The 25,722-nt window shown below is 43.4% G+C and overlaps 3 protein-coding genes across 3 annotated transcripts in view; all 3 read right to left on the bottom strand.

The window, feature by feature from the left end:
- Positions 1-1,470, bottom strand: part of phldb1a (pleckstrin homology-like domain, family B, member 1a) — a 30,265-nt gene extending 28,795 nt beyond the window's left edge. Inside the window, exon 1 of the mRNA XM_076751210.1 lies at positions 1,353-1,470. The gene's annotated coding sequence lies outside the window, so the exon portion shown is untranslated. The remainder of the gene's footprint in view (positions 1-1,352) is intronic.
- Positions 1,471-4,333: 2,863 nt separating this feature from the next.
- h2ax (H2A.X variant histone) lies at positions 4,334-4,995 on the bottom strand. The gene has a single exon (XM_076750493.1). It carries the CDS (start codon positions 4,903-4,905, stop codon positions 4,477-4,479), a length of 429 nt encoding a protein of 142 aa, XP_076606608.1. The 5' UTR covers positions 4,906-4,995; the 3' UTR covers positions 4,334-4,476.
- Positions 4,996-5,724: 729 nt separating this feature from the next.
- c2cd2l (c2cd2 like) lies at positions 5,725-25,385 on the bottom strand. The gene is made up of 15 exons (XM_076749691.1): positions 25,001-25,385; positions 24,293-24,736; positions 15,041-15,136; positions 14,678-14,797; positions 14,035-14,145; positions 13,371-13,484; positions 12,023-12,122; positions 11,803-11,935; positions 10,855-10,919; positions 10,470-10,591; positions 9,800-9,971; positions 9,600-9,692; positions 9,102-9,235; positions 8,319-8,532; positions 5,725-7,784 (listed from the first exon to the last, which is right to left on the bottom strand). The coding sequence occupies exons 2-15, from the start codon at positions 24,650-24,652 to the stop codon at positions 7,534-7,536; spliced, it is 2,085 nt and encodes a 694-aa protein (XP_076605806.1). The 5' UTR covers positions 24,653-24,736; positions 25,001-25,385; the 3' UTR covers positions 5,725-7,533.
- Between the last annotated feature and the right edge of the window lie 337 nt (positions 25,386-25,722).

Here is a 25,722-nt window from a genome sequence, read left to right as displayed (position 1 = left end):
GACGTAACGGTTCATGTGCCCTGTGGATACACACTGTTCTAAACCAGCCTCTGGAGCAGATGTCAGGAGGTCTCCGCAGGATGTCTGGACATGACATGGCAGTAGACAGGTGGAAGAATGCAAAAGTGCAGACAGGTATAAAATGCTTGAGCAGGACACAGTCAGAGAGGAAGAAGCAGCTGACGTTCATGCATCTGAAGAGTGTGTGGCGGTCTCATGAGAAATAGCTTTCAGCTTCCGTACGAATTCAGGTGCTGAGCCCAGGCAGCACTTCCTCTCAGGCTGTGCACAAATCCTGATTCTTCCGCTGAGTTTGACAGACCAAAACATGACCTCTGTCCTAACCTCGACCTTACACATAACAAACTGAATGTCGGAGCTTGTTGCGGGAGGAATGCTGCATGAGACACTCAGGATCAGACAGACCCTGATCCTGATGGAGGACTGATAAAAGACTGATTCACAGGTGGGTTATAGTGATTATCATCATCGACAGTGCAGACTGGTTTAACAAGGTGTCTCGTTTTTGCAACAATGTCTGCTATACAAATTAACTCTCATTTGAAGCAACACATCGTCCAGAAAGCACCAGCTCGCATCATGTGATCAGCCAAATGCTACTCTGATAAGGCGTAACCCAGACGAACCAGGACGCATAAAAAAAAAAGAAGCGGAAGCTGCTAATATTCCCCAAACCTTTCATTTGAGTCTCCCACCAAACAGATGTGCTGTTTCCTTTGTAACATCTGTCCACTTGTCTCTCATAGCTTGTTCAAAACAATGCACATAAGAAGAGTGGATACAAGCAAACTGGTTGTAATCATGAAGAATATTTTACCTGTATTTCCCATCACACAAAAATGCAACACATCAGAAGGTTTTTAGCATTATTAAAGGTAGAAATATACTCACTCAGACACATGTGCACCTCATGCTCCTGTCGGGGAAATACTTCATCAGCCTGCAATTCCACCAAAGTACATTACTGGCCGCGTGAGCCCCAGAGGCAGCCTGATCTCACACACACATAAAAGTGTCCATTCACAGAGATGGCTGGGTTTGGCTCTTAATCTCTCTCTGAAACCAGATGACTTCCACCTGCTCTGACTGCTCTGTATTATTCAAGATATAATGATAATGATCATAGAAATGACCATGGAAGTATGTAAACTGTCTCACACACAGTGCACGGTGAGTAGGAAATAACTGGGTCATGTTAAGCTGTAAACCGTGAGTGTAAACGGCCACAATAGCCCCATTATCTCCTGTTCTCTCCCACTTACTCTTTCTCCCATTGCAACACACACACACACACACACACCATCAGGCAAATATTTTTTGTTTCTCATTACCCGAGCTGGCTGGGAACATCTTCTTGTCTGTGGAATGATTGAGTCCAGAGATTAAAAACATCTCCCCAACACTTGATGAGAAAAGTCTCCCAGTTTTCCAGAATAGAAATATGCTCTCAGTCCGTCACTGCTGTTGGGATAGTTTCAAAGTGAAACATTCGGTGCACCCACATACATCTTTCTGCTTGGTCCACCCCTCTTTCCGGCCCTTTTTCTCTGCCCACTTACCATTCCTTTTCCCCATCTGTGTCTCTGTATCCCTTCAGTGCTCTGTGATTGTCACAAGGCACATTTGTTCTCCAGATTTACCTACATGTACAGACAATATCCAGTGCATATGTAGTAACCTGAGAAGTTTTTCCTTTCCTTATCCCCAAGCTAACTCTGGATCTTTTTTTTTGTAGTTGTTGTTGTTGCTGTTGATTATTTTTCAAAGCCATAATGAACAAAATATGGAAAAAGAATCTTCGGGATGAGATGACTTCAACATATGAAGTATTGGACTGGGATAGCCAATGTTTGTTTGCACTTTGAGACAAACACAACTGACATTTCACAGACACACTTTCCCTCAAGGTAACGCTTTCTGTGCCATCACATCTCTGCTTCCTGTATAAAATGACATAAACACTGCACAGCTGCAGAAAAAGCAGAGGTAAACCAAAAAAAAAAAAAAAAAAACTGAATATCACAGTGTTTGCTTTGTCACAAGCAGCTGAGAAGAGCAACACTGGCAAATTTAGAGCCTTTGACGCAGTGCCAATCAGGAAATTATAGTTATCACAGCCAATGGATGTTCAGGTTTTTCCTCTCAGGATGGAATTTTTAGCCTGGCTGTTGGCGTTGGACACGTTGTCAAGGCCCAAGTAATTGGTTCAGCCTGTCCTGGGCTCAGTTCAATCTCGGTGCGTCATGCTGCTTTTGCCCCTAATAAAACAACCCAAGCAGACAGAAATATCTGCATGTTCTTCTCCTGTAACGGAAAGGTTTCGGGTGATTTTAGGTGCACATGTGTGCGATGTAATGATAAAATAAGTCATCTGCACCAGACATCAAAATAAACACATCTCTTCTGGATCCCACACTTAGAATTATAAGGTCTGACTGTTGGAGGGACTGATGGATCCTCAAGATTGTTTTTCAGATATTTTACTATTTTACATAATAACACCGTGGGGACTGTAAGTCTTTAATTTCCATCATTTTCACCAATCTTTTCTTGGTGTTATGGTTAGGGTGCATGAGCTGCATATCTCTTGGAACAATATGTTCAGTGAGCTGTCTGTAATTGTTACTAAATGGAAACACACATGCGCGTCAACATGTCACACACACATCGCAGACGTGAAACAATTGACCTCTGGTGGCAAAGTCAGTGAAGTGCACCTTCATCATCATGACTGTACTGACACGTGTTAATTTGTAAGATTAGGTGTCACTTCTGCAACATGCATGCTAGAATTGTCACAGAAACAAACTATATTTATCCTATTAAAGAAGCCAGTGAAAAACTGCAGTGAATACGATACAATGCAACAATGGACAATGTTGTATTGCTCTTTTCCAGCATGCTTCAGTGTGTTTGGAGTCTGACACTGCACTGCGGAGCTGCCTGGCAAGCCATGAATTTCTTTTATGTGACATAATGTGCATTATTGGCATGTGGCTTGTGGTTTTTTAGCACTGGCCAGCTGAGGTTTTGGGATTTGCACTGATCCTTGTATAATTAGACCACATCCCTTTCAGACTTTATCCTAAATCTCATTACAACACTAATTCACATCCTACATTACGAGAGCTGACTGACTGTTACAGCTTCTATCAAGAAGGTAGAAATGGTGTGGTCGTCTTAAGACACCACCAAAGATCAGTCACATGATGTGGGCTACTGGAGCTTAATCCAAACACTATTACAGGCTGATGGCCTGTGTCTCAGTTCTATTAATTCACAGTGGTATACCCTCTGCACTGCAGCCGCATGTACTCGATCACATGTCACTTTGCTCATGCTAGTAAACTACCATTGTTTGTTTCTTCATGTGTAATGAGGAAACACCTGGAGCTCAAATAACCGTTGGTGTGTTATGCAGGCTTTACCCACACAGATGCACAAAAGCTCTATTTAGGTCACTTTTAGCTGAAGACAGGTGTTTTAATGAGTGAGACCCCAGAGAGGGTGTTCAAAACAACTTGCCCTAACTAAAAATGGGTCTATGCCTCAACATGCACTCAGCTGTCTGTTTCATAGTGAACTAAAACTGCTGCAGCATCATACAATGGTGATGCAATTTGTGATCTTCATGAAGGCCATGTTGTATGTGTTATGGTCATTTTGGGAGCTGTAAATACAGTAGACAAAATATTACAGCACCAGTTTCCAAAATGACTGTAATATCTCCCTGTAACAGCTTCAAGTAAAAACACTGAGCATTATGACCTTCTGAAGGTGGTATTTACTGTCTCCTTGGCATTAGACTAAGATATTTTTGACTATGGGCACTTAAGTGGGAAAGCATTTGAATCACGGGTTATTATGTTTGACTGAGGAGCAACTAAAGTAGAATTTGAATTGCAATGTGCTAATTGTCATCCGATGTTGGTTCACGTTTTATTCTAATGAAACATTGAACAACTTGAGCCAAAGCTTGAACAAAAGCTGCATAGTCACGCTGGAAAGAAGCAGATGAACAGTAAGCTGCATGGCGTGCTGCAGACACTGGTCCAAAGACTGTGTTCATGTTGGTCAGCGGGGGCCATGATTTCTGCCTGGACCTGTAAAGGACTTGCTGAATGGCAGCACTTTTGTAAGGCAGCCTGACGTGATACAACGAAGCCACTGTATGAGAAAATGAAACTACGGCTTGTAGAGGTTAGAAGAGGGTTGAAATGTTAGCTAAATGCAGCAACTCATCGGCTAACATAACAAAATTAGCGAGTATCTTAGCTTCAGTTAGCCTGACTGAATAAGGAGCAGTGAGGGCCTCTTTTACAAAAAAAAGCGTTTATTAAATTAAAAACAATTCAAAAAGTAACATGACAGCGATGAACAAGGAACGTTGCTCTTTCAGCGGGAGGTGGGTGGCCCTTAAAAGGGCCTTTGGGGTGAAAGTTATTAGCCAACAAGCTAATACTCCTGTGACTGAGAGGAGGCCTTCTTTCCCGCCTTGCCGGAGCTCGGTGCGGACTGGCCGGTCTTCTTAGGCAGCAAGACGGCCTGGATATTGGGCAGGACACCACCCTGGGCGATGGTCACACCGCCGAGCAGTTTGTTCAGCTCCTCGTCGTTACGCACAGCCAGTTGGAGATGTCGGGGGATGATACGAGTCTTTTTGTTGTCCCTGGCGGCGTTACCAGCAAGCTCCAGGATCTCGGCGGTAAGGTACTCCAGGACGGCGGCCAGATACACAGGTGCTCCGGCGCCGACTCTCTCAGCGTAGTTACCCTTGCGAAGGAGACGGTGGACACGGCCGACAGGGAACTGAAGACCGGCGCGGGAGCTGCGGGTCTTTGCCTTGGCGCGGGCCTTTGATCCGGTCTTTCCTCTTCCAGACATTATCGGTTGTCGAGTATATTCTCCAAAACAAAATGCAGCACTTCAATGATGAGCTAGGGACCAGAAAGGCACGATTGTACACAACCTGGATATAAACCCCAGCTTTGCCCCGCCCTAAGACACGATTGGCTTTTGGAAAGAGAATGGCTTAGTATGATTGGCTTTGAGAACGCAAAAGAGACAGGAAGTCAGTGACTATTGGTGTAATTGTTCCCGTGTCAAGCCAATCATAGTGGGTACTACGGAAGAGACGAAGGCGATTGACTGGTGTTTTCAGTGCTTCTTGTGAATGGGTCATATCTCCAAAAGGCGGACATAGAAGACCAATCGAGCGTCTTCCCTCCAGCTCCAAGTTTTTGGGCGCTTTTGCAGATTGTGCAGTGAAAGTAAAGTAAATCTAATGAATGAATGAATGAATATCGGTGATGTCTGCTATCTACTATCCGATCACATAAACATTTTATATATCTCCTGAGTAACGTTACAGCTGGCCTGTGAGAATAACGAAAGCCTGAGCACAAGTGAAATTAAGAGCAGATACACTAAGAAGTACTTTTTCTGCCTTTTAAACTGACATTGTGGGGTCATTTCAACCTGAGTAACTCTACACAAACATATATATCTCATTTTATTTTATCTTATTTTATTATCTTTTCTTTCTACATGGGGGTTGCAATGCAAATTTCATTGACATGTCCATGCTCAATGACAATAAAAGCAATCTTGAATCTAAAAGCAATCTTGAATATTGCATTTACCTCCAAAAAATCCTAATAAAATTGCCATAGTACAGGTAAAAGTCAGGTACAGACTTGTAGGTGATGCTTCAAAAATAATTTATTTGCAATAAGTTAAACATTTCAAATATAACAACAGAAATCATACATATTTTAAATTTCACAGCCGCTTTCAGTTTCACATTCCAGCCATATATACTATATATAATGTGCCTTTAGACAATGAAGTGGCTTTGTTCATTTCTTCAGCATTTTGACTTGGTTGGAGTTTTGTGAAGCACATGTACGTGTCCACCAGAGTCCTTTTGATAACAGTGGCTCCACCTGTCATCCATTTGAATAGCTATCCTTTTATTGATGTGAATAAACCTGAAAATTCAATCAAAATCATTTAATTTGGTTGCTCCAAAGTCCCACAATTACTGCAGTCAGTTAAAAGATATTTAATTTTCTCTGACAAAACACAAATGTCCAAAAATGTACATACATTTTTACATACTGGTGCTGTTTGCCTGAAGGATGCAGCAGGTTTCCTCATATCTCTAGCTGCTTGTAGCAATTTCACTTCCAGCCCTGAGAGTGTCCACTTTACTCATCACCTTGTCGTAACTTTGACGATCCTATTGCTCGCGATGCCGCAGCAGAGCATCTCTGAACACTTCTTGAGACCTCTAAGTTCCATTTATTTCCCAATATAAACTACAGAACTGTTGATACTCATATGAGACTCAAATTTATTAAAAAAGAAATGCAGTATGATAATGCTCCTAAATGTTAATATGGTATAGGTTTTGCTATGTTTAGCTTATGATTATGAGCTGATCACGTCAGCATTTCCTGCAAATGATTTTGCCTGAAACCCAAATGAGGCATTTCACACAATACATGCAATCTTGCTGCACAGTAATGACAGTTATTGCAATCATGAAAAGTCAATATGAGCATCAACTGAGGTCTCGAACAAACTGAGGTTTGTTTATTTTTTTTTTAATTGACAGAAAAATGTCAGAATTTAAAAAAAACTTAAGCTCATTGGCAGCTTGAGGAGTCTGCTAGAGATCCTGGCTGGTCGAAGTTTTGAAAGCAAACTGAAATACATCATGATATTCCACAGAAAGTACCTTTATGAAACAAAAAGTACAATAAATGTGTAATTCTTTACTGCGTCTTATTTAAGATACAACATTGAACAACATTCTAAAACCAATGTATATGCAATTATGAATGGATTTTACAGCTAGTTTAAGACTGATTTTTGTTAACTTACTTAAAAACTATGTGCTTAAAATTACATTTGCATGGGAAAACACACAGCATGTCTCTATTTTACAAGGTAATGCAACTACGATGAATTTTTTTTGGGGGGGGGGGGTGAATAGCACTTGTTTCATGAGAACCACATAATAATAAATTATCTTTATACAACCCAGGAATTAAAAAACTTTAGTCCAAAGTGCAACCAACAGCATCATACTGGCATTGTCTATCATTAATAAATAGTTTAAGAGCGTTCCCACCATCAGTCCCAGTCAAACACTCCAGCTATCGTGTGTGTTCAAACAGGGAACAGGACATTTCATTTTAACCTTCTTCTCACCGAGCAGCAGATTTCTCCTCAAAAGAAACAGACTTCATAATCACATTTTAACATCAATGATGTGATGAAACATGACTTCTTTCCTGAAGGTGCAGTAATTTCTCTCCAGAGGAAAAAGCCCTCTCAGAGGTATCCTCCTTTCAAGTTGTACAGGCGATCACCCGCCTGGGGTGTTCGACCTGTCAAAGACTGGACTCTTGCAAGGTTTAGTTGTCCTTCTGACAGTAATAACAGAGGCCTTACACCAATCCTGTCACAGTCAGGATGACCCATGTCCAACCCTAACAGTAGTGATCAGTTATCCAGCGAGCTCGCTCCTCCGTTGGTAGCAGTGGCTTTGCCTTTTGATTTGCCTGACGAGCGGAAAGAGAAGCGTTTGATGAGACGCCGGGAGAAGCTGCCTGACTTCTTGCGGCTGCTAGCAGCGGCAGCAGCAAAGTTATTGCCCATGTTGGAGATGTCTTCGTGGGATTGGCTAAGGCAGGGCTCCTTCTCTCGATGTCTTCTGCGGAACAACAGCTTCGACCCACTCTGTAGAAAGCCAACTAGAGGAAGCAGATGAAATACATTCCTGTAGTTAAGTGGCAATCCATGATTGCAGTATTGGGACCTTGTTGAAAAGCATCAACCGATCATCCAACTATTAGTTTTATGGAGTTATTCACTACATTCAGGAGATAGCTCCCTTATCTAATTGACAAGCAAACTGAATTTAGCACTGACACATTCAAAGTCACTTTGGTCTGTTGGGTGTATGCTGCAGTGCGGCCTCCAGAGGGCACTAGCAGCACTTAAGAGTCAGCCATGTTGTACGGCCTGTGAATCACTCATCGCTCTACTGAAGATTTGATGTTATATAAGGCTATAAAAGAGTTGCTTGCATGTGAAATATACTGTACTGTTTAATAGAACAGCAGTGAGTTCTGAAAATAAAAACCCATCTTACATACTTAAAATGTATGCTTCGCTGACATGCAATCAATCATTTAGCAAAAACAATATTTAAATGGCTTAATATTGTTCTTCTACAATTAGCATAAAACATTACACCAAGCAGCAAACTATGACCACTGCGCTACCTTTATGGTCCTTGAGACTGCGGGTTTCCAAGGCACCGGTGGAACCAGTATCTGATTCCACATCGTCCACAGATGGACGCTCCGACACGTCCGAGGGTGTGGTTTCATCTGGGTCCTGGTGATGCCCCGAGCCGTAATGGTTGCCGTGCATGGCTGCGTCCATGGCTGCAGCGTAGCCACTTGATAACACACAGTCGTCCTCTGACAGCGGAACCTGATGAGTGTTAAATGTCCGATCAAAATATGTCCTTTTACAAATTTTAGAACAATTAATGAAGGGGTTATATTAGACATAAAAAGAGTAACAGAAGTGTGAACACATTATATTATCTGCAATCATTTCTACACTTTCAACATCATGATAGCTGCACATTCCAGTGCCTTTTGTGTCAGGTTTCAAGCGTAGCCTCCTGCACTGAATACATTTCTAAAGGCTTTGTGGCTAAAATCAGGACAGAAGACTCACATTCCAGTATAATGTGGCCCAATGGGGGGCTGTGACTGTGGACCAAATTTAGATCAGAGTCACTGTGCCTGGCTCCATGTCACTGTACTTCAGATTCCTTAAAAGTACGTTTTCCTGAATGGTATGTCAATCATCAAAAACAAAAATAGCCGTGCGTGTCGCTGACATCCCACTGATGAACAAAGCCTTCAAACCGAAACAACAGCACTGAAATAAGTGTCACGGCAGACAACTGGCTCGCTGCCTCAGTTTTGTTTTACCTGTGATGGCACACATTCAACAAGACACTATGTTTGACACGGTTTCCGCTGTCTGACCTTTGACACGCCCGAGATGATCAGCGTGCTCCTCTTTGTTGGTGTCTTCCGAGCTGCTTTGGAGGCGGACTCTGTCAGCTGCCGAATGGCCGTCTCTGCAACGGGATCAAGGCCATTGGAGAGGCGGCTGCTCTCTGAGTAACAAAAACACAAATACTGTATGTAGCTCAGCACTATCCTATAGAAATATAGAAGAAAAACTGTATTGTATCAAACTAAGAGAACACTATTTTATGAGAACTCATGTAGCATATTGTTAAATGTGCCAAACATTGCTGTGTTTCTCAGACTTTTTGGGTACTCTGTTTTTTATAAGCAAGTCGTGTCCTTGAGTAAGCCTGTTGGAAAACATTAAGGTTTTTGCACAGGAGTACCTGCACAGAGAGTGCATGATGCGTACTGAAAAGTGCATTCCTCTAATCTCGTGTTACACTGCAGCTTGCTGCTTATCCTACTTTGCATTTGTTATGTAAAACAACGTCTGGCCTCTGAACTCACTGCTGGAGTGGGGACTGCCTCTGCCGTCTGACAGGATGGTGGGTTTCTTCTCAGTCACCTCCACTTTGGACGGCGAACGCAAAGGAGATTCACCTGAGAGACATTGCAACTATTTTAAGTCATTGTTAATATCATCACAGCATTCCTTTATCTCCCATTGCACACCAAACCTGGCACAATACTTCACTCTGTGCGTTTACCTGGACTGCGTTCCAGTTTGATTCGAGACTGGACGGTGGTGACGGTGGTGACGATGGTTCCATCTGGCATGATGGTTCTGTCCACATCGACTTTCTTGGTGGGTGTGAGTGAGGAGCGAAGTGGCAAAGCATTGTGGCCGCTGCAAGGCTCCTCTGTTTCCACATACAGCAGCTGGAGGAGTAAAAAAAAAAAAAAAAAAAAATGAACTTTTCAATTAGCAAATAGAATGTGTAAAGGGGATGGGCACTTCATTAGAAAGAGTGCACTTTATTTAAGAGGTGGGCACTTTATTTAAACTGACATCTGGACCTGCAGAGACAATTTCAGATGACTAATCAGTGTAGGTATGAGAGGTTGCAGGAGAGTTACAGGAGAGGAGGGGACGTATCAACATGAAATGTCAGCCTGCAGAGATAAAGCAGATGTTATGGAGAAATATGGAGATGGAAAAAAGAAAAACAATGGCAACAAGTTGGCTAAATTCAGGCATGACAATGTATCAGCTGTTACACAACACTGCTGCTCCTTTCGTCGTGAATCTTTGTTTCACTCCAGCTTGCCTGGTGTTAGATAATGAACTGTGATGTAACTGCACACTTCATAGCATAAAAATGGCTTTGACAGAGTTTTCCATCATTTTACAGAAATGTGCTGCATCTTGTCGCTCACCTCTGCTGTGACAGTCGCGTTTGGTGCCAAGCCGTGGCCGGGGCTTATTGACAGTACATGTTGTCCAGTAGGAACTTTGCACCGCGGGTCCAGGACGATGGAGGCGTGACCAGGCAGGAATTCTATCCAGATTTAAAACAAAAACAAAGTCTTCACATATTTGTACAAACGGGATGAAAGCTGTTCCTTAAATGTTCTGAGGCCACAACGACAGCATCCCCTGACATGTCGTACATCCCAAAAAACGCTAACAAAGATTATTCCAGGGAGCCTGCCAGCAGTGCATTTCAGGCATAGATGATTTTGCTTAAGCAGTTGAAACATTACTGCTGATCAGGTTTCTGAACAGCAGCCAATAGTAAATTGCTATCAAGAAATGCCTTACGTTCCCGTTTGCCATTCCGCTCCAGAAGTCTTACTCTCAGCTCTTTGGTTTCTAGGCCCAGCTCCCTTCAACAGACAGGAAACAACTGTGTCAGAGTTAAACTGGACTGGTCATTTTGTTACATTCACAGCTTCTATTGAGGTTTTTCAGTGAGGCTTCGAATATCTGTCGTCACATTTTATGACATCATCACCTAAAAAAATCTTAAAGTCCTTGAACAAAATCCTCAATATGAATAAGTGATATATTGAATTAAATATGTTAGCATTTTTTTATTTTTTTAAATGAAATCTGTCAGTTTCTTCAACACAAACGCATGTAGGCAGCAGGCTAATCCAATAAAGGCATAAAATAATGATGAAATAATAGTTGTGCCTTTAGGCTGAAAGCAATAGCAATGATGCAGATACTTAATGTGATCTTTTTTCTAGCAACTTGAGTAATATACTATAATAGTATTAGAGCCAAAATAGATTTTTTTGTTATTGTGGTTATATAAATCTAATTTACGGTGCTGTCAGACTGCTGCTAGACCTCCTTCTTAATACAAGTGTGTGCCTCTCTTTGTGTGTGTGGCAAATAGTAAAATATTAACAATATTATTGTAGCCTAATCTTTATCTACAACTGTGCAGAAATTCAATGGCAGTTTCAATGTCTCTTTTCCTTCCTCAGAGAATTAGCTTGGCCTCACCCGCAACCCATTGTTTTAGGTTAGCCTTGATGTGATAAAACCTGGCTCTGAATGTTGACCTTTAGAAGAGATTTCATGACTGCTGTGAAATCCTGATTGGTGCACAGAAATGATGACACCACCCTCACCACCCACTTTTCCCAGCGAAGCACCTGAAGCTGACTGAGAAAAAATACTTTCAGACCCTTTAATGTTGACACAAACGTACACGATCATGACACAACAGCAGCTTTGACACTGCAGATGCCGTCTTACAGAGTAAGCTCTTCACTCCATTCCAGTGGGGCGCTGGCGTTGCTGGGCACGGACAGGAAGCGGGTTGTCCTCTCTGTGGAGGGTTGGTCCAGGTTCAGGACACAGCACAGCTCCCCTGATCGAGACCACTGACCTGCAAACGCACAGCAACACAGTGGGACCTCGGCAATCAGCAGGAAGCTGGACGGAAATGATCTGACGCTGAGAGTGAATATCTGACCTTTAGTTAAGGTCGCCCTGAGCTGCCGGAGCAGTAGTCGTCTCACCAAAACGCTCTGGGGGGCAGGGTTCAATCCCACCGACAGATGGTCCTTGGAAGCCTGGGAGTGTGCAGAAAGAGGGTTCGAGTCAACTTTATGAACGCATGAGTACACAGCATGACAACAACAAGAAAAAGTACAATTCATGAAACGTAAACAGAAACTCAACAAAAAAGCAATATAACAAATAAAACTGAATTTAAAAGGCAAAACAAACAAGAAATGCAAGCAACACCTTGTAAAAATCGCCAGCCTACACAAGGAGGTTTTTATAAAGTTTCTAAAATGTGGTACAGACTCAGCTAACCTGAGAGTGAGGCGGAGGCAGTTTCACAGTACTGGAACTAAAGCACTGTTTTGAGTCTGGACTGTGGGACATTTAAGAACAACTGTTGTTAATCTTGGTCTAAATCTTATGCATCTGCATAACAATCACAGGCAACAATCTGAACCTGACAAATGATTTGACCAACGGGGTGTTCGTTTTTTTTTTTTCTTTGTTCCTTTTCCCTTTTCCCTTAGTGTTAATAGTCTGTCTGAAGCTGGGTGTGTCCTTGCACTCAGGTGGCTCCGCCTAGTGCTGGGTATTTAAGGATGGCTCTCGGCTCTACCTGTTGGCAGATTGTCGTGATCTTTCTGTGATTTCCTAGTTTGTTCCCAGTTGTCTGCCAGCCATGTCCAGCGTTTGTTGAGCCTCAACCCGTCCAGTCGTGTTCTTTTGTTACTTTCTTGTTCCGCTCTGAGAGAGTGCGTTTTTTGTTTGTGTTCTCCACTCCTTGTGAGTGCACCATTTGTTCGCATTTATTGTAAAAATCAATTATTTTGTTTGTTTGAATATCATCTCCGGTCTGCATCTTTAAGTCCTGAAAAATATTTAAGGTGAAAGCCTAACAGGGGGAACATATACAAACTGAACAAGATGGGACCAAGGATTGAACCTTGTGGTACCCCACAATGAGCCCCCGAAGAGACAAAATCATCAATAATCACCCGGAAAGATCTCATGAGGAAAACCGTCTGAGGGCAGTTCCATCTACGCTGCCAAAGTGCTTTAGTCTATCCAGCATGACGGTGTGATCAATCGTGTCAAGGGTGGCAGACCAGTCTAACAGTACAAGAATGGAGTGATGGCCAGAATCTGCATTGATAAGAATATTAGTAACTTTCAGCAGAGGTATTATAGAGGCTTTCCTGGCCTTCAGATTAAGGCCAGGATCTATCATACAGCCTTCAGTCATAGCAGCTTATCTATTTCGGTCCTTTTTCTTTGTCTTACTGCTGCAAAGGGAAAAAAAACACATTTCTCACCATGGGACTGGACGCACAAGTCTTGAGGTTGAGGACCATGGCTGGCTGAGTGCTGAACAGAGTATCCTCTATCAGTCCTTTAATCATGTCCAGGTCCGCCTCACCCTCAGCGCCCTGAGAAGACAAAGAAGCAAATGATTCCACTCTGATGATAAACCAATATGTGTTGTGGCAGCAGAGGTTAATAAACTGAATTATGAACACAAACTGGGGCTTGCCTTGACTACAAAACATGCAATTTAGACTTTTATATTCTTGTTTTCATATTGAGTGCATATCCATGAGAGCTGTCTTCAGTAATGAAAACAATTTCCTTAGCTCAATACTTGTTTTTTTCCTTAATTTATTGACTTTGTTGCCTTCTCAGACAAAATGAATTAAATGACAAGCTCATTTATGCAACAATATTCAAGAGCGGCTTTTTCCTTCATGACTCACGATGAGATTAATGGGGTGGAAAGTGACTCACATGCAAAACATTACATGTTGACTGAGATTTATGGAGTCAGTCTCAGAAAAACATTTGCATACTGTGTGCCTCCTTTTTTGAATGCATGCAACCTTTCAGTCTCTTAAAACTCTAAACAGTCTCAGAACTGAGGCTTCTGCTGACTGCACGAGGCCGACATGTCATATCAGTGGCATCCGTATCAGAAGTTGTCACCTGTCTCTGCAGCTTGCACGGAGACACGGTCAAAGTGAACGATGGCTGCTTGGAAAGAGTCCAGGACATGAGCAGCCCCTCGTCCTCCACCTCCTCCAGACACACCGCCACCTGATGGAGACAGATAGGGGGAGCAGGGGCAGACAGCAGCTTAATAGACGAGAAGTTATGAACAAGAATATTACAAGTATTACAAATTATTATTTTTGTATTATTTACTTTAAGAAACACCAGGCAACATTTGGCAGGGCTATTTTATGACACAGAAAATGCTGCAAAGGTGCAACAATAAAAGTTTCTCATAATTGTAGATGGTGGAATGTGTGACATGCAGAAAATCACTTGCAACATGATTATCCATAAAGAAAGAGAGAAAACAGCCATCACTGAGACAGGAAGCAACGGGGTTCATAAAATTGTTTTGATAAATGCTTGCATTACTGAAATAAGACAGAGGCTACTGATTCTCATAACTAGTGAAATATAAGATTCCGCATTCAGTGGCAGACATGGCAGGACTACATGTGATCTTCGAGAGGTGAATTTACATATCTGACTAAACAATGCAAATGATGCTCTGACATTTCTCATTTGTTTCAGTGGCCTGCTCTCAAATGTGCAAAAATCCAGGTGCGTTTTGTACCTTTGTCACCATTGGTGCTATAGTGATCTGATAGGTGTCCATGGAAACGGCTGCGGGTGACTGCTGGGTGACCGTCACAGGAAAAGTCACCGTGTCCACCCAGCATTTACAGTGTAGGACCTGTTGAACAAGAAGAGGTTGACAAAGGACAATACCGCGATGGGGGAACACGAACCTTGTCTTTGCCTATTAAAATCCACGTCTTCATCTGAATCTCACTTGACTTGACACAGATATTTAGTCCAGGATTTTGTGTTGCTCCAGTTAAAATGTACTGGGTGGCTGACTAAAGATGCCTCCTTTAGAAGCTAATCCCTGCATGTGTTGCAGCTGTGACAAACATCAACCACAAACACTACCTACCATTCGGTGTGCCGACTGGTCAGCGCAGGTCACGCTATCTATGGCAGAGGCAGCAGTTAACTGGAGACTGCTGTCAAAAGTGATCTGGATGGAGCTCTGGAGGAGACAGATGAAGAGAACAAATGTCCTAAATATTACATAAGAGAATGAGGAGAGACACTTGGCAATGACATGAAAGATTTTGTACTGCAGTGATGCAGCCTTTAATGCAGCTGGTTAGCAGTTTGCAGCCCTTCTTCATCCTTAGTTAGTGTCATGAATTTTAAGCATATTTGACATCAGAACTGCACTGAACTTTGTTCTGTGATTGGATGATCACTCACACGTGGTCCTGATCACGTCGTTCGCATTCAATGCAATCCTTATACAACAACATCAGAGCATACAGCAAGCTCACAGTCTTTTGCAGGAACAGAAATGTTCCTTTAGGCGATTTTTGCGATTGAATCAACATTATGCATGCCAAAGGCTCAACATTACAAGGTGAAACTGTTAAATCTGCAGAGTATATACATGAATGGATAAACAGACTCTTGTAATGAGTATGGCTGTAATGACCACGTTGCCATCAAACATGAGGTTAAGTCCAGGCGGCACTGTGGATTTGTGCACTCAGATGAATAGTGCCTGAAGATACTGGCGAAAAAAGGACAACATATGTTTGACTAAAGGGTGGAAAGGAGTGCGTTGAAGTCAATATGAGCTTCTGTAATAATGCAGAAGTGGTGGTTTCCCTCTCTCCATCAGGCTGCTCAGAGCACACCGTGCCTCAGCCTCATAACAGCCTCCATTATCAAGGCTGCATCAGTCAATGCTTAGTCATGCCCACAGCATGGCAGCTTTTACTGTATGAGTGTCGGACTTGGACAACATCCGTAACAAGAGGAATTAGTGTCACGGTTGTAAGGAAAGATTCACCAGAACGGTGGCAACACCAGTGGCCTACTATCACAGTGTGAGTGTGCCAGAGGATCTGTTTCAATAGACGGCTTTAACTGGCTCAGGAGATGCAAGTGAGAGAAAACAAATCCCCTATTGTCAGGGCATATGTTCCTCTAGGTCCAAGTCCAATCTCTATCAAACACAACAGCGGAGGCGGGGCAGAGGTGGGAGGATGATATAACAAAGTTTGCTGTGTGTGTGTGTCTGTGTGTGTGTGTCTGTGTTCCAGCCAGGAGGGCAGGAAGCCAAGTGCAATACTGCAAGCTTACGTAGTTTCCCTGGACCAACACCGCAGTCACATGATGACAGCGTACAACCGGCTGTGTTTACCTCGGTTGGCTGGAGCCTCTGAAACTGCTTGGTCACCCAACCGTTCATTACATCCAAAGTGCAGAACAAATATGATGTGATGTATTTCAGATTGGGAGTGCTTTAGATAAACCCGCTAATCACAAGGTTCTGATTGTGTGTGGCTTGTAGATGTGCAAAGCTCAAGGTTTTTTTGTTTTTCACTGCAGTCAAACCCCACCGGCATCTTTGCAGTGAGACTAATTAGTCGGTACAATGCTGTGAGAAAATAATTCTGAGTGTCAGTGTTGTTTGGGACACCTACAGTCTGCATAAGTGAGCATCTTTAGAGCAAAATAACATTACATTTTGCATAATTTTTCCTACATTCTGCCTTAATTAGAAATCTGATGGTGTTGATATAAACAGGAACTATGGGGAGAGAGAGTGGAGCATGACCATAAACTGCATATAATATACGCGCATGTATACAAATAGTTATATTTGTGTACTTTCTACACAGTCTATAGCTATGATATGCATAGATGTCTGTCACTGGAATCAAACCAGCAATGTTGCACTTACATGGAACACATTTTAACCAATAGGCTGCCAGACGCCCTCCAGGATTACAATTTTCATACCCAAAACCCTCAAGTCCATACCTCTATTGTGGACGAGTCATGGCACATTTACAGCACAGATCTGTGCTTTTTATGTCAAACATGCTAATCCATGACGAAGAGGAACTGACAACTTTATATTTTTGCGAACAACCTCAGGACACACAGCAGCACAGGCTTGCCAGTCAAAGTCTTGCATGCCCGAGAGACGGTTGTGTCATCAGATATTCAGTCTTTGTTGTTTCTGCCAGGGGGTGCTGATATCATTTCCTGCAAAGAATCACTTTCTGGGCTGAACTAGAATGCCAGTGTTCTATGATTTGGGGTTTGCCACAGTGCTGGGAGCGTACATGCTTTGAGGCTTGCTCAGAATGGTGCAGTCATCACGCATCATGTCCCTGAAATGAAATATGGTTGGAAAATATTTAAATATTACATACTAATTTAAACCTTCAAGGTAAAGCCTTGAATATTTACCTGGGTAATGTTTTTCTACTCCTTCAAAGGGAGTTTACTCAGACATTTTGGCCTCTGAGGTAGCCATCTGGTGCTCTGTGGTGTTGTGTATCCTCCTGGCAGAGGCTACTGAGCTCACATTGTCATGGAGAGGGCAAAACGAGGAGCATAACCACGAATTTGTTCTCGTGAACCACCACTGTTCAACTGTATGTGTGTGTGGACGGTATTTCTGGAGAGAGACAGTTCCTGAGGACATCCGTGGTGTCACTTCAGGTTTGTCAGCGTCGCCCCCTTTGGGTCTAGCTGGCAGAGCGCCTCTCAAAAGCATGTGGGTCAACCAGAAATACACTCCCCCTGTGGCTTTTGTTGACCCTCATCTTCCTTTCCTGACTTTTCCTTTCGTAGCGAGTATCTGAGGTTCAGGCTACAAAAAGGTACAAACTTTGTGGTGCAGAAAAAGCTATTTCGAATGTTACATTGTTTTTTTTTTTTCTTTTACAAAACAACAAAGCATCTAACACTAATGGATTGGAATTTAAATTGAAATTGGGAACGTTTTAGCCTACACATAAAAAACGCACTAAAAAAGATGCACTTACGCCTCCCATTAACACGCCTAATATCCTTATATAAACAACTATACATCAGATTGCATTTCAATACCAGGTATAAATTGGGTCATAGTGTCCCTGCTGAAACCAACAAACCAACCTACTCATCAGAGTTTTAATTAACTGTTGGTCTACACATAAAACTACTAAACACTTTCATTAAAATTACAACAAGATGGAATAAGACTTCTATATTAAATATTTAAGATTTAGCTCCACTTCGCAACTGGTTCAGGTACTATATCGTATTAGAATAATGCCTGAAGTGTGTCTCCATTTTCAAAGCAGCCGCCCTGTCGATGAAAACCTTAGCTCACAGAGATTGTAACATCAAAGTAAAACTTGGTCATTGAAGTAAAACTGGCTGCTGAATTTGAATCTCGTCAGCTGCTGTGACTGAGGTCAGCTTCCTGCAAATGAGCGCTGAGTGCTTAACGTCCCCTGTCGTTGAGAGGAAATCTACTTGAGCAAAATCACAGGGCATTAATCATCTACCGGCAGTTCACAGTCAGAGAGGGAAGAAGTGAACTGTGGCCTAAAGCTAATCACCAGCCTCTTTATAATTGCACATCTTGAATGGACAGGGAGCTTCCTTCCCTGCAGATGCACACTCCTATGCTCTAATAGTCTTCCTCTCGCACCCACTGAACCCAATGACGACAGCTTGGCATCATGTGTCAGCTGCAGATGCGCACACACTGTGGTGAAGCTACTATGATGTGCAGGTCTGAGGAAGCCAACCCGCCCAGTCCTCCGAGCCTCCTCCACAGACTAATCCGGCCGGGGACATCTGAGTGGCTCCATATCAAGTCCTCCTGCCAAAGCAAGATTATATCCCGAGACTTCCGCGGTAATACTTCAGCAGACACACATTTTCTCTGGATAAACAACTGAGTCATGCAACAAGCTGCATCGTGGGATTAGTGCTGTCCAAAGGTGCAGGAGGTTCTTTTCATGCTGCCGAAAAGATGCCCGTGTGTTTATTTTCTCTGGCATATCAACCTTTGGACATATACAGCTTAATCATTATCATGCTTAACTGCACTCAATAAAGTGTTTATGGGTATACGAGTAAATCTAATCAGCTAGTAACTCCATGGAAATCAGCATCAATTAACCTAGCATGCGGACTGGCACACACACGGATGAATGTGTGTGTTTGTGCAGCAAGAGGACGTCCCTCTGTTGACACTGCAGCATATGACCAGCTGCAATGAAGCCTCAGGCCAAATCCTTGGATTACAGGGACACAGGGAGAGTGAGAAGGGGGGTTTTCTTAGCAACAATGTAAGTCATCATCATTTCACCGGAGGTAGACTTGACATGTCTTCAGATATGTTAAGAACCCAGCTGCAACGCACGGGCAGCGCTGAACCACTCTGCTTTTCACCCTGTGGTTGCAACTGTCTCCTCTGATCTACATCTAAAGACAAGCACTCCGAGTGTCTCATGTCCACGGCCCTCTTGGACTTTAAGTTGTGGAGATAAAAAATAGTAAACTTTTGACTAAATGTCTTCAAAGAAGAAGCCGAACAGGCCACCGTCACTGACACCTTGACTCTATAAATCCAAACAACGATGATTTAACGTCTGCCATTTGCTGCTGCTGTTCGCTGTATTCATGTGACAACTCCCAACCTCCCTGTCAGGATTCAGCCCCCGGAGCATGTTTTAGTCTCGTCTTGTTGTTTTGAGTACTGGACATCAGGGGTCAGGGTCAGGTCTCCCCTCGGGGTCTCCCTTTGCCACGAGGGCACAGCATACTGACGGCACTCAAAATTAGTGAGACAGCATGAGCTGTTCTGTAAGCTAGCAGTGTTTACAGAGTCCCGCATCAGCATTGGAGGGTTCCTGGCTTACGTCACCGTCTGCTGCAGTGAACAGAATATCGACGAGAGCAGCCGAACCAGACTTCTGAAATGAGTGCTATTCAAAACTGCAGACAGTGGCCCACTGACTCTTACGCAACCTTCATAATAATCAAAATTGCGATATGGCACCAAGCACAGAGATGCAGCCCTGCTTTATGAACAGCTTTATAAATAAAAACAGACCCTCAAGCACTTTTTTGTCTAGTCATGACTTTGTTTCTCCCTGATGATCGTCACCCAAATAAAGGCTGGACTCGCTCAGTGACTGGAATACAATGGCTTATGTCATTGGTGCAGAAAACAGGGTCCTGAAAACAATATCATGTTTCACAATGATCTTAAGAGTGACCCGGTCTTTAAAACCCTGAGGTGACAGGTCACATTAGCAGGCAACACCAGTCTGTATGTCATATTAGCTCCCTTCCCACATCATTTCTTAATTAAGCATCAACTGTCTACATAAGATGCTGCAGCGAACTGGAAAACTCAGGATCTAGTAAGACTTTCTGAAACGTTTACCACAGTTCTAACAGGAGCAAAACCACTGACTCACGTCACTGACAACAGACTGACTTTTTGTCATATTTGTTGAAATTCTCTTTACAGTCCGACAGCAATTAATAAATACAAATAAAAGGAAAAAAAATACAGTTTCTGTGGCTGGTGCAGGCCTGTCTATTCATTCGCACCTGCGCTCACGCTGCCTGTGCACTCATTGCAAGACCTTCCACAAGGCGAGGCAGATATGTTTACATTATGATAATCTGAGGTGTTTTCTTACATCTGAAGGAGACATGAGGTCGTTGGATGCAGTTAGCGATAACAACGATACGCTGCCCTCCAGGACACACACCCTGAGCCCACAGACTCTCGTTCAGCAGCACAATATCATGATTTTCTATTACAGCATGGTGATAGGATAGATTTTCTGTTCGACACATTTCTATCTGCTCACAGTATCATATCAGCCACAGCAGAACATGCTGATGAATTGAATGTGAGAAGTGGCTTCGGTCTAATAGCTGAACCTGAACCAGAGGGACTTCCAAATTCATTTATTGGTCTCTGTAATCAATTAGAAAATGGCCTAATGTGCCTTTATTGTTGCTGATGATGACCAGATATAGACCTAGGGCAGCAACTAACGATTATTATCATGATTGATTAATAGGCTGATCATTGTCTTGATTACAGGAATAGATTGACATTTGGGAGAAAATGCTTATTGCCCTTCCTGCTGCGAGCTAGATGACAACATCAATACCACTCTTCCGTCTCGGAGTCTGGCTGATGGTGAGGACGAGCACCAGGAAGTCACAATACCACTACTTCATGCTCTTACGTTTTGTTTTTTGTATGGATTAAACAAAGATTTAACAGGTTAATGATGATGGTTTGTCATTATCTTTGGACACAGTCGGGTTCACTGCATCTATTCTTTATGCTAAGCTAATCGGCTACTGGCTCATCGGAACCGCTGCCATGTAAGACAAATACATTTTTCAAATAACTAATTAAAAACTTCACATAAAAGGTAAAAAATAATTAAAACAATATAATCTAATGCTCGAGCAAACATAATGGGGCCTGCAGAGGAAACGGCTTCGCTGAATCTAGTTTATAGCTCCAACTTTCCATTCAACTTGCCTTTATTGGGATAAATTTCAACATAATTATTTAAAGACCTCTGTCAGCATCAATCTTAAATGCCGGAGAAGTACTTAGGTTAATGCTATAAAGGATTTGTGCTAATCCCCACATGATGACACTGAAGCCGTATCTTCATCGCGCCGTGTTTCTCTGGGGAAGCTCATGTTTTTGTAGAAACACAATTAATGAAATGCAAGTGAGAGGGGAATGCAAGTCTCCGGGTCGGTTTTCCAAGCGGCCGCAGCGACGTGCCTGGCAGGCGGTGGGTGCTTACTGTATGTGAGAGGCAAAGAATGCAATGGGACTCGCTTGTGGCCACTTAATACTTGCTACTAACCCTCACAGCAGGTTTTTCCAGTCAGGTTTCCAGGTGAAAAGCCAGAAGCAAGCATGAGGTGTGAGTCTGAACAATGCAGGCAAAGGGCCAGAGATGACTGGTTATTACAACATGTTACAAGCACTCACTTTCACATTCGTTGCACCTGTATGATGCTAAAAGGACAATATGGAGACCAAGCATGTGACCTTTAAATTCAAAGACAGTCCGCTCAATCACTCCTCGACTGAGCCCTCGAGGTATTTCTATTTGACAAGACATGTTTGGAATTTAAAATCTCAGTGTCGCGCTCAAAGTTTCGTTAACAAACGAAGTCACAAGTGATTTGCATGCGTCCCAGACACATTTAGAATAACAGATTGCTCTGCACGCAGACACAATGACTAGCAGATATTTCATTGTGATGGGTGAGCTGGGGAAGCTTTGGCTCGCACTCTCACTTCACAAACTAAACACCACATGGACACACAGACACGGACAGCTTGTCTCAGCCTCCTCCTCCACCGGCGCATTTAACCAGTCTGGAGAATTATCTTACAATAAACAGCATATGCCTTACCGCTGCCGAGGAAAAGGCCTGTACCTGCTGGGCCTTTAAAGCATTTCATTAGCCCAAAGGTCAAACAGCCATCACAGACTGAACCTACATGTGCAAAAAATGTGCTCCTTTTTAAAAAAACAAGCCCTTAAAAGCAGCATCTTTGCGTTTAGCGCTGCCAAAAGTCTGTTTAAACTACAGCTAGTTTATATTGTGATTCATTTTTATGACATGACTGGCAAGGTGTTAAACACAGTTCTTTATATGACCACCAAAGAACCAAACTGGAATCCAACTCATTAAACACTAGTTCACCCGAGGTTCACACCAATGTTGTGGAGTTTCTTGGTAACTGAGAGGCACGAAGGTCACAATGGATCAACTAATTAGGCCACTGTAAGATAACTAAGCTGGCACACGGCAATTTACCACCACGCATCAAAGACAAGCAGCTCCAAAGAATCGTGCCGCTCTGTCCTCTGGCACGAAAATGATTAACACTTTGATGAAAACAGATATAAGCTCAGCAGGCTTAACGCTGCACACACAGAGAAAATGCACACAGACTCATTGACCATGAAGGATTCACACGAAGAACCACAAACTTGAAGTGGCCACAGTTCTGGATCTTTCTTTACGGGACAATCAAGTCCACTCCCATACTTGTACAACTGTTATGAAGCTGAGGGCAGCAGGCAGTTAGCATAGCTTAGCATAAAAACTGAAAACAGAGGGAAAAGGCTAGCCTGGTGTCCACAGGTTAAAAAAATCAGCAAAAACAGCAGAGTTAAGTTAATTACTAGTAGAGCTGACTTACATGGTTGCAGTCATAATCATGATATTAACAACAGTATTTTTTCCAATACAGACTGTACATACATGACAAAACAGCAAATGTACACAGTCAGGTAAATGTTAATGCTATTCACTGTGTTCCACTTATGTGTATTACATCAGATAAAGCGCAACACATACATTTAATTATGATTTGTTCAGAATCGTTCATCTAGAAAACACACAATGATCAAATCTCCACAATACAGTAACTCTGAATGATGATACATGAAGGGGAACAACGTCATATTTTAGATTCACTCCTGTCTGATATCTATTCGTGAGCAGAGTATCTAAAAAAAGTTGCAGATTTGTCTTGAACTCTGACCCTCAATGAGCGTTTCTCCAAAGCGTTTGCTTGAACATCTGAGGGACGGCTTTCAATCAGCCAAGGTGCGGTGACCCTTCATGAATCAAAACCCAGTGATGTTTGAGGATTGATCTGACCCCTTTGAACGCCCCGCCAACTCATGCTACGTTCAACATACACACACACACACACACACACACACACACACACAGAGTTCCTGAGTGGGGGGCAGTGCTCATAGGAAACATCTGACTGTGTGGCAGACTTTGATTCACAGATCAAATGAACAATTTAAAGGGAGAAGGACCTTTAGGAACTCGCTCATGATAAGCCTCGAACACATGCCAGACGACCGGCTGTACAATTTGATGAACTGAGCTGTGAGAAAAGGTGAGACAACCGTTCCTCTGTGATCGAACACATCCATTTCCCCCCCACAGGCCGGGGTACTAAGCTATTTTTACGAGGTGTGGGTGTTCACACTGTGGCTACGCCGACTGGTCTTGCCTCTCTGCTCTTCTGTGCATTGATTCAGAGCTGTTACGCAAGGCTCTGCCCCCCATTCTCTGACAGATTAGACACTCCAACTCCCACACCTCCACCTTCCTGCCTACGCACACTTCCAGCGCACATGGACACACCATCTGCATCAGCCTCTGTTTAACTACCTATGCCTCTGCTCAGTGGAGTAACTTCAGGTGTGTTCTTCTACACACTCACACTGTGTTTATTCAGCAATTCCTTTGCAATATGAGGAGCTACACCTCCGCAACACTCAGATGAACTTACCCCATGCCTGCAAGCTTGCTCATTCAGAGCTTTGACCCAGGTTCTCTGCCAGTGCTCCCTGAAGGACTTGAAGGAGAACAGGGAGGTCAGCAAGCCTTTAACCCCGTCCTCAGATCCTCCATCCCGGCCCGGGCGGAGCTTCAGCAGGAAGCTCCACACACCTCTAGCCCAGCTGTGGTGGGGCTGTATGAGGGAGAGCTGCTGCCAGCCTGGGTCTCCCCCGTCCTGCTCTCCTGTCTTCCTGGCTCTCCGCAGCCGCAGCAGGGTGAGGGAGTACTGGAGCAGCCATCCCAGCACGATGAGCAAGGAGGCCAGGAAGAGACCCACCAGACACAGCCAGCCCAACTCCCGGAGCTCCATCACCGCCTCCCGGAGCCTCTCATATCACCAGGTCCAGATGGAAATATTAGGGCTGTCAGTCAGGGCAGGTCAGCTCCCTTTAACCTGCGAGAGGCAGCGGTCAGTGTCAGTCATCTTGTTTCATACACAGGTAATAACTGAGGAATACGTGGAGGAAACACAGAGATGGAGGCTACGACTGCATTAACTTGCTTTAACACCACTTGCGTGTGTGCATGTGAAGCAGAAGCCCATGCATTAAAACTGCGTAGATACTTGACAGTGAATCATGCACGAGCAGAGAGGACGATGCAGCGCAGGTGAACGGACCAAACTCTGATAATCAACAGCAGCTTCATCCCAACCTACCGTTCAGTTTACACGGTCCGAGCGGCGTGCTGCGGGTCATCGAAAGCAAGGCATCGGTACCATGAAGCAGGCTTCGTGGCGGTGTGCAGCGCTGCAAACGACAAATGTGTGCGTCCCATCTCCGAGTCATCAGCGGTGTGTCGCCTGGTGTCCGTCCGTTGTCATCTCCGGCTCAAAAACAAGCCTCCTGCTCCGGCAGCGCAGCGCAGACCCCAGCCGCTTTCAAATCTGCGCCCGTCGTATCTGACGCCTCCGTCGCCTCTCCACAACGACGAGCTGAAGCACGGCAGAAGCGGCCCACAGGTGGCGCTGCAGGGGAGGACCGCAACAGCAACGAGGAAGTGAAATGTAGAAGCTTCAGAATAAAGGCAGAAATGAAGTAAGTGTCATTTTTGCACCCGTCCGCAGGGTTTGATCACAGGAGCAGTGAACATGTGACACAATGCGCTGCATGAATGCACATATTTTGGTTTATTTCTGCACGCAAAATATAGTTTTAGGCAACTTCACTTCAACGAACCACAATAATAACAAGCTATTTGTACTTTAATGCATCAGAGAGAATATTCCAATAATAATATAATACATGATGATGGTAACATGCGATGAGCCACTTTTTTTACTTTCACTTTTGATATGAGGTTAGGTACATTTTGTTCTTGATACTTTGTACTTTGACGTGAGTAATATCTTGAATGCATCTGAATACCACTGATCTGTAA

This window comes from Chaetodon auriga, chromosome 15, assembly GCF_051107435.1.
Source record: "Chaetodon auriga isolate fChaAug3 chromosome 15, fChaAug3.hap1, whole genome shotgun sequence".
NCBI classification, from domain to species: Eukaryota; Metazoa; Chordata; class Actinopteri; order Chaetodontiformes; family Chaetodontidae; genus Chaetodon; species Chaetodon auriga.
The sequence above is the reverse complement of the archived record's forward strand: the minus strand, read 5'-3'. Positions and strand labels throughout refer to the sequence as shown.

What these genes read in the sequence shown, in the direction of transcription:
- h2ax (XM_076750493.1), bottom strand. Translation starts at nt 4,905, where the DNA reads ATGTCTGGAAGAGGAAAGACCGGATCAAAGGCCCGCGCCAAGGCAAAG.
- c2cd2l (XM_076749691.1), bottom strand. Translation starts at nt 24,652, where the DNA reads ATGGAGCTCCGGGAGTTGGGCTGGCTGTGTCTGGTGGGTCTCTTCCTG. An exon ending in CAAACTGGAACGCAGTCCAG is followed by an intron (nt 9,693 to 9,799) that starts GTAAACGCACAG and finishes AATGTCTCTCAG; the next exon opens with GTGAATCTCCTTTGCGTTCG. An exon ending in AGGCAGTCCCCACTCCAGCA is followed by an intron (nt 9,236 to 9,599) that starts GTGAGTTCAGAG and finishes TTTGTTACTCAG; the next exon opens with AGAGCAGCCGCCTCTCCAAT.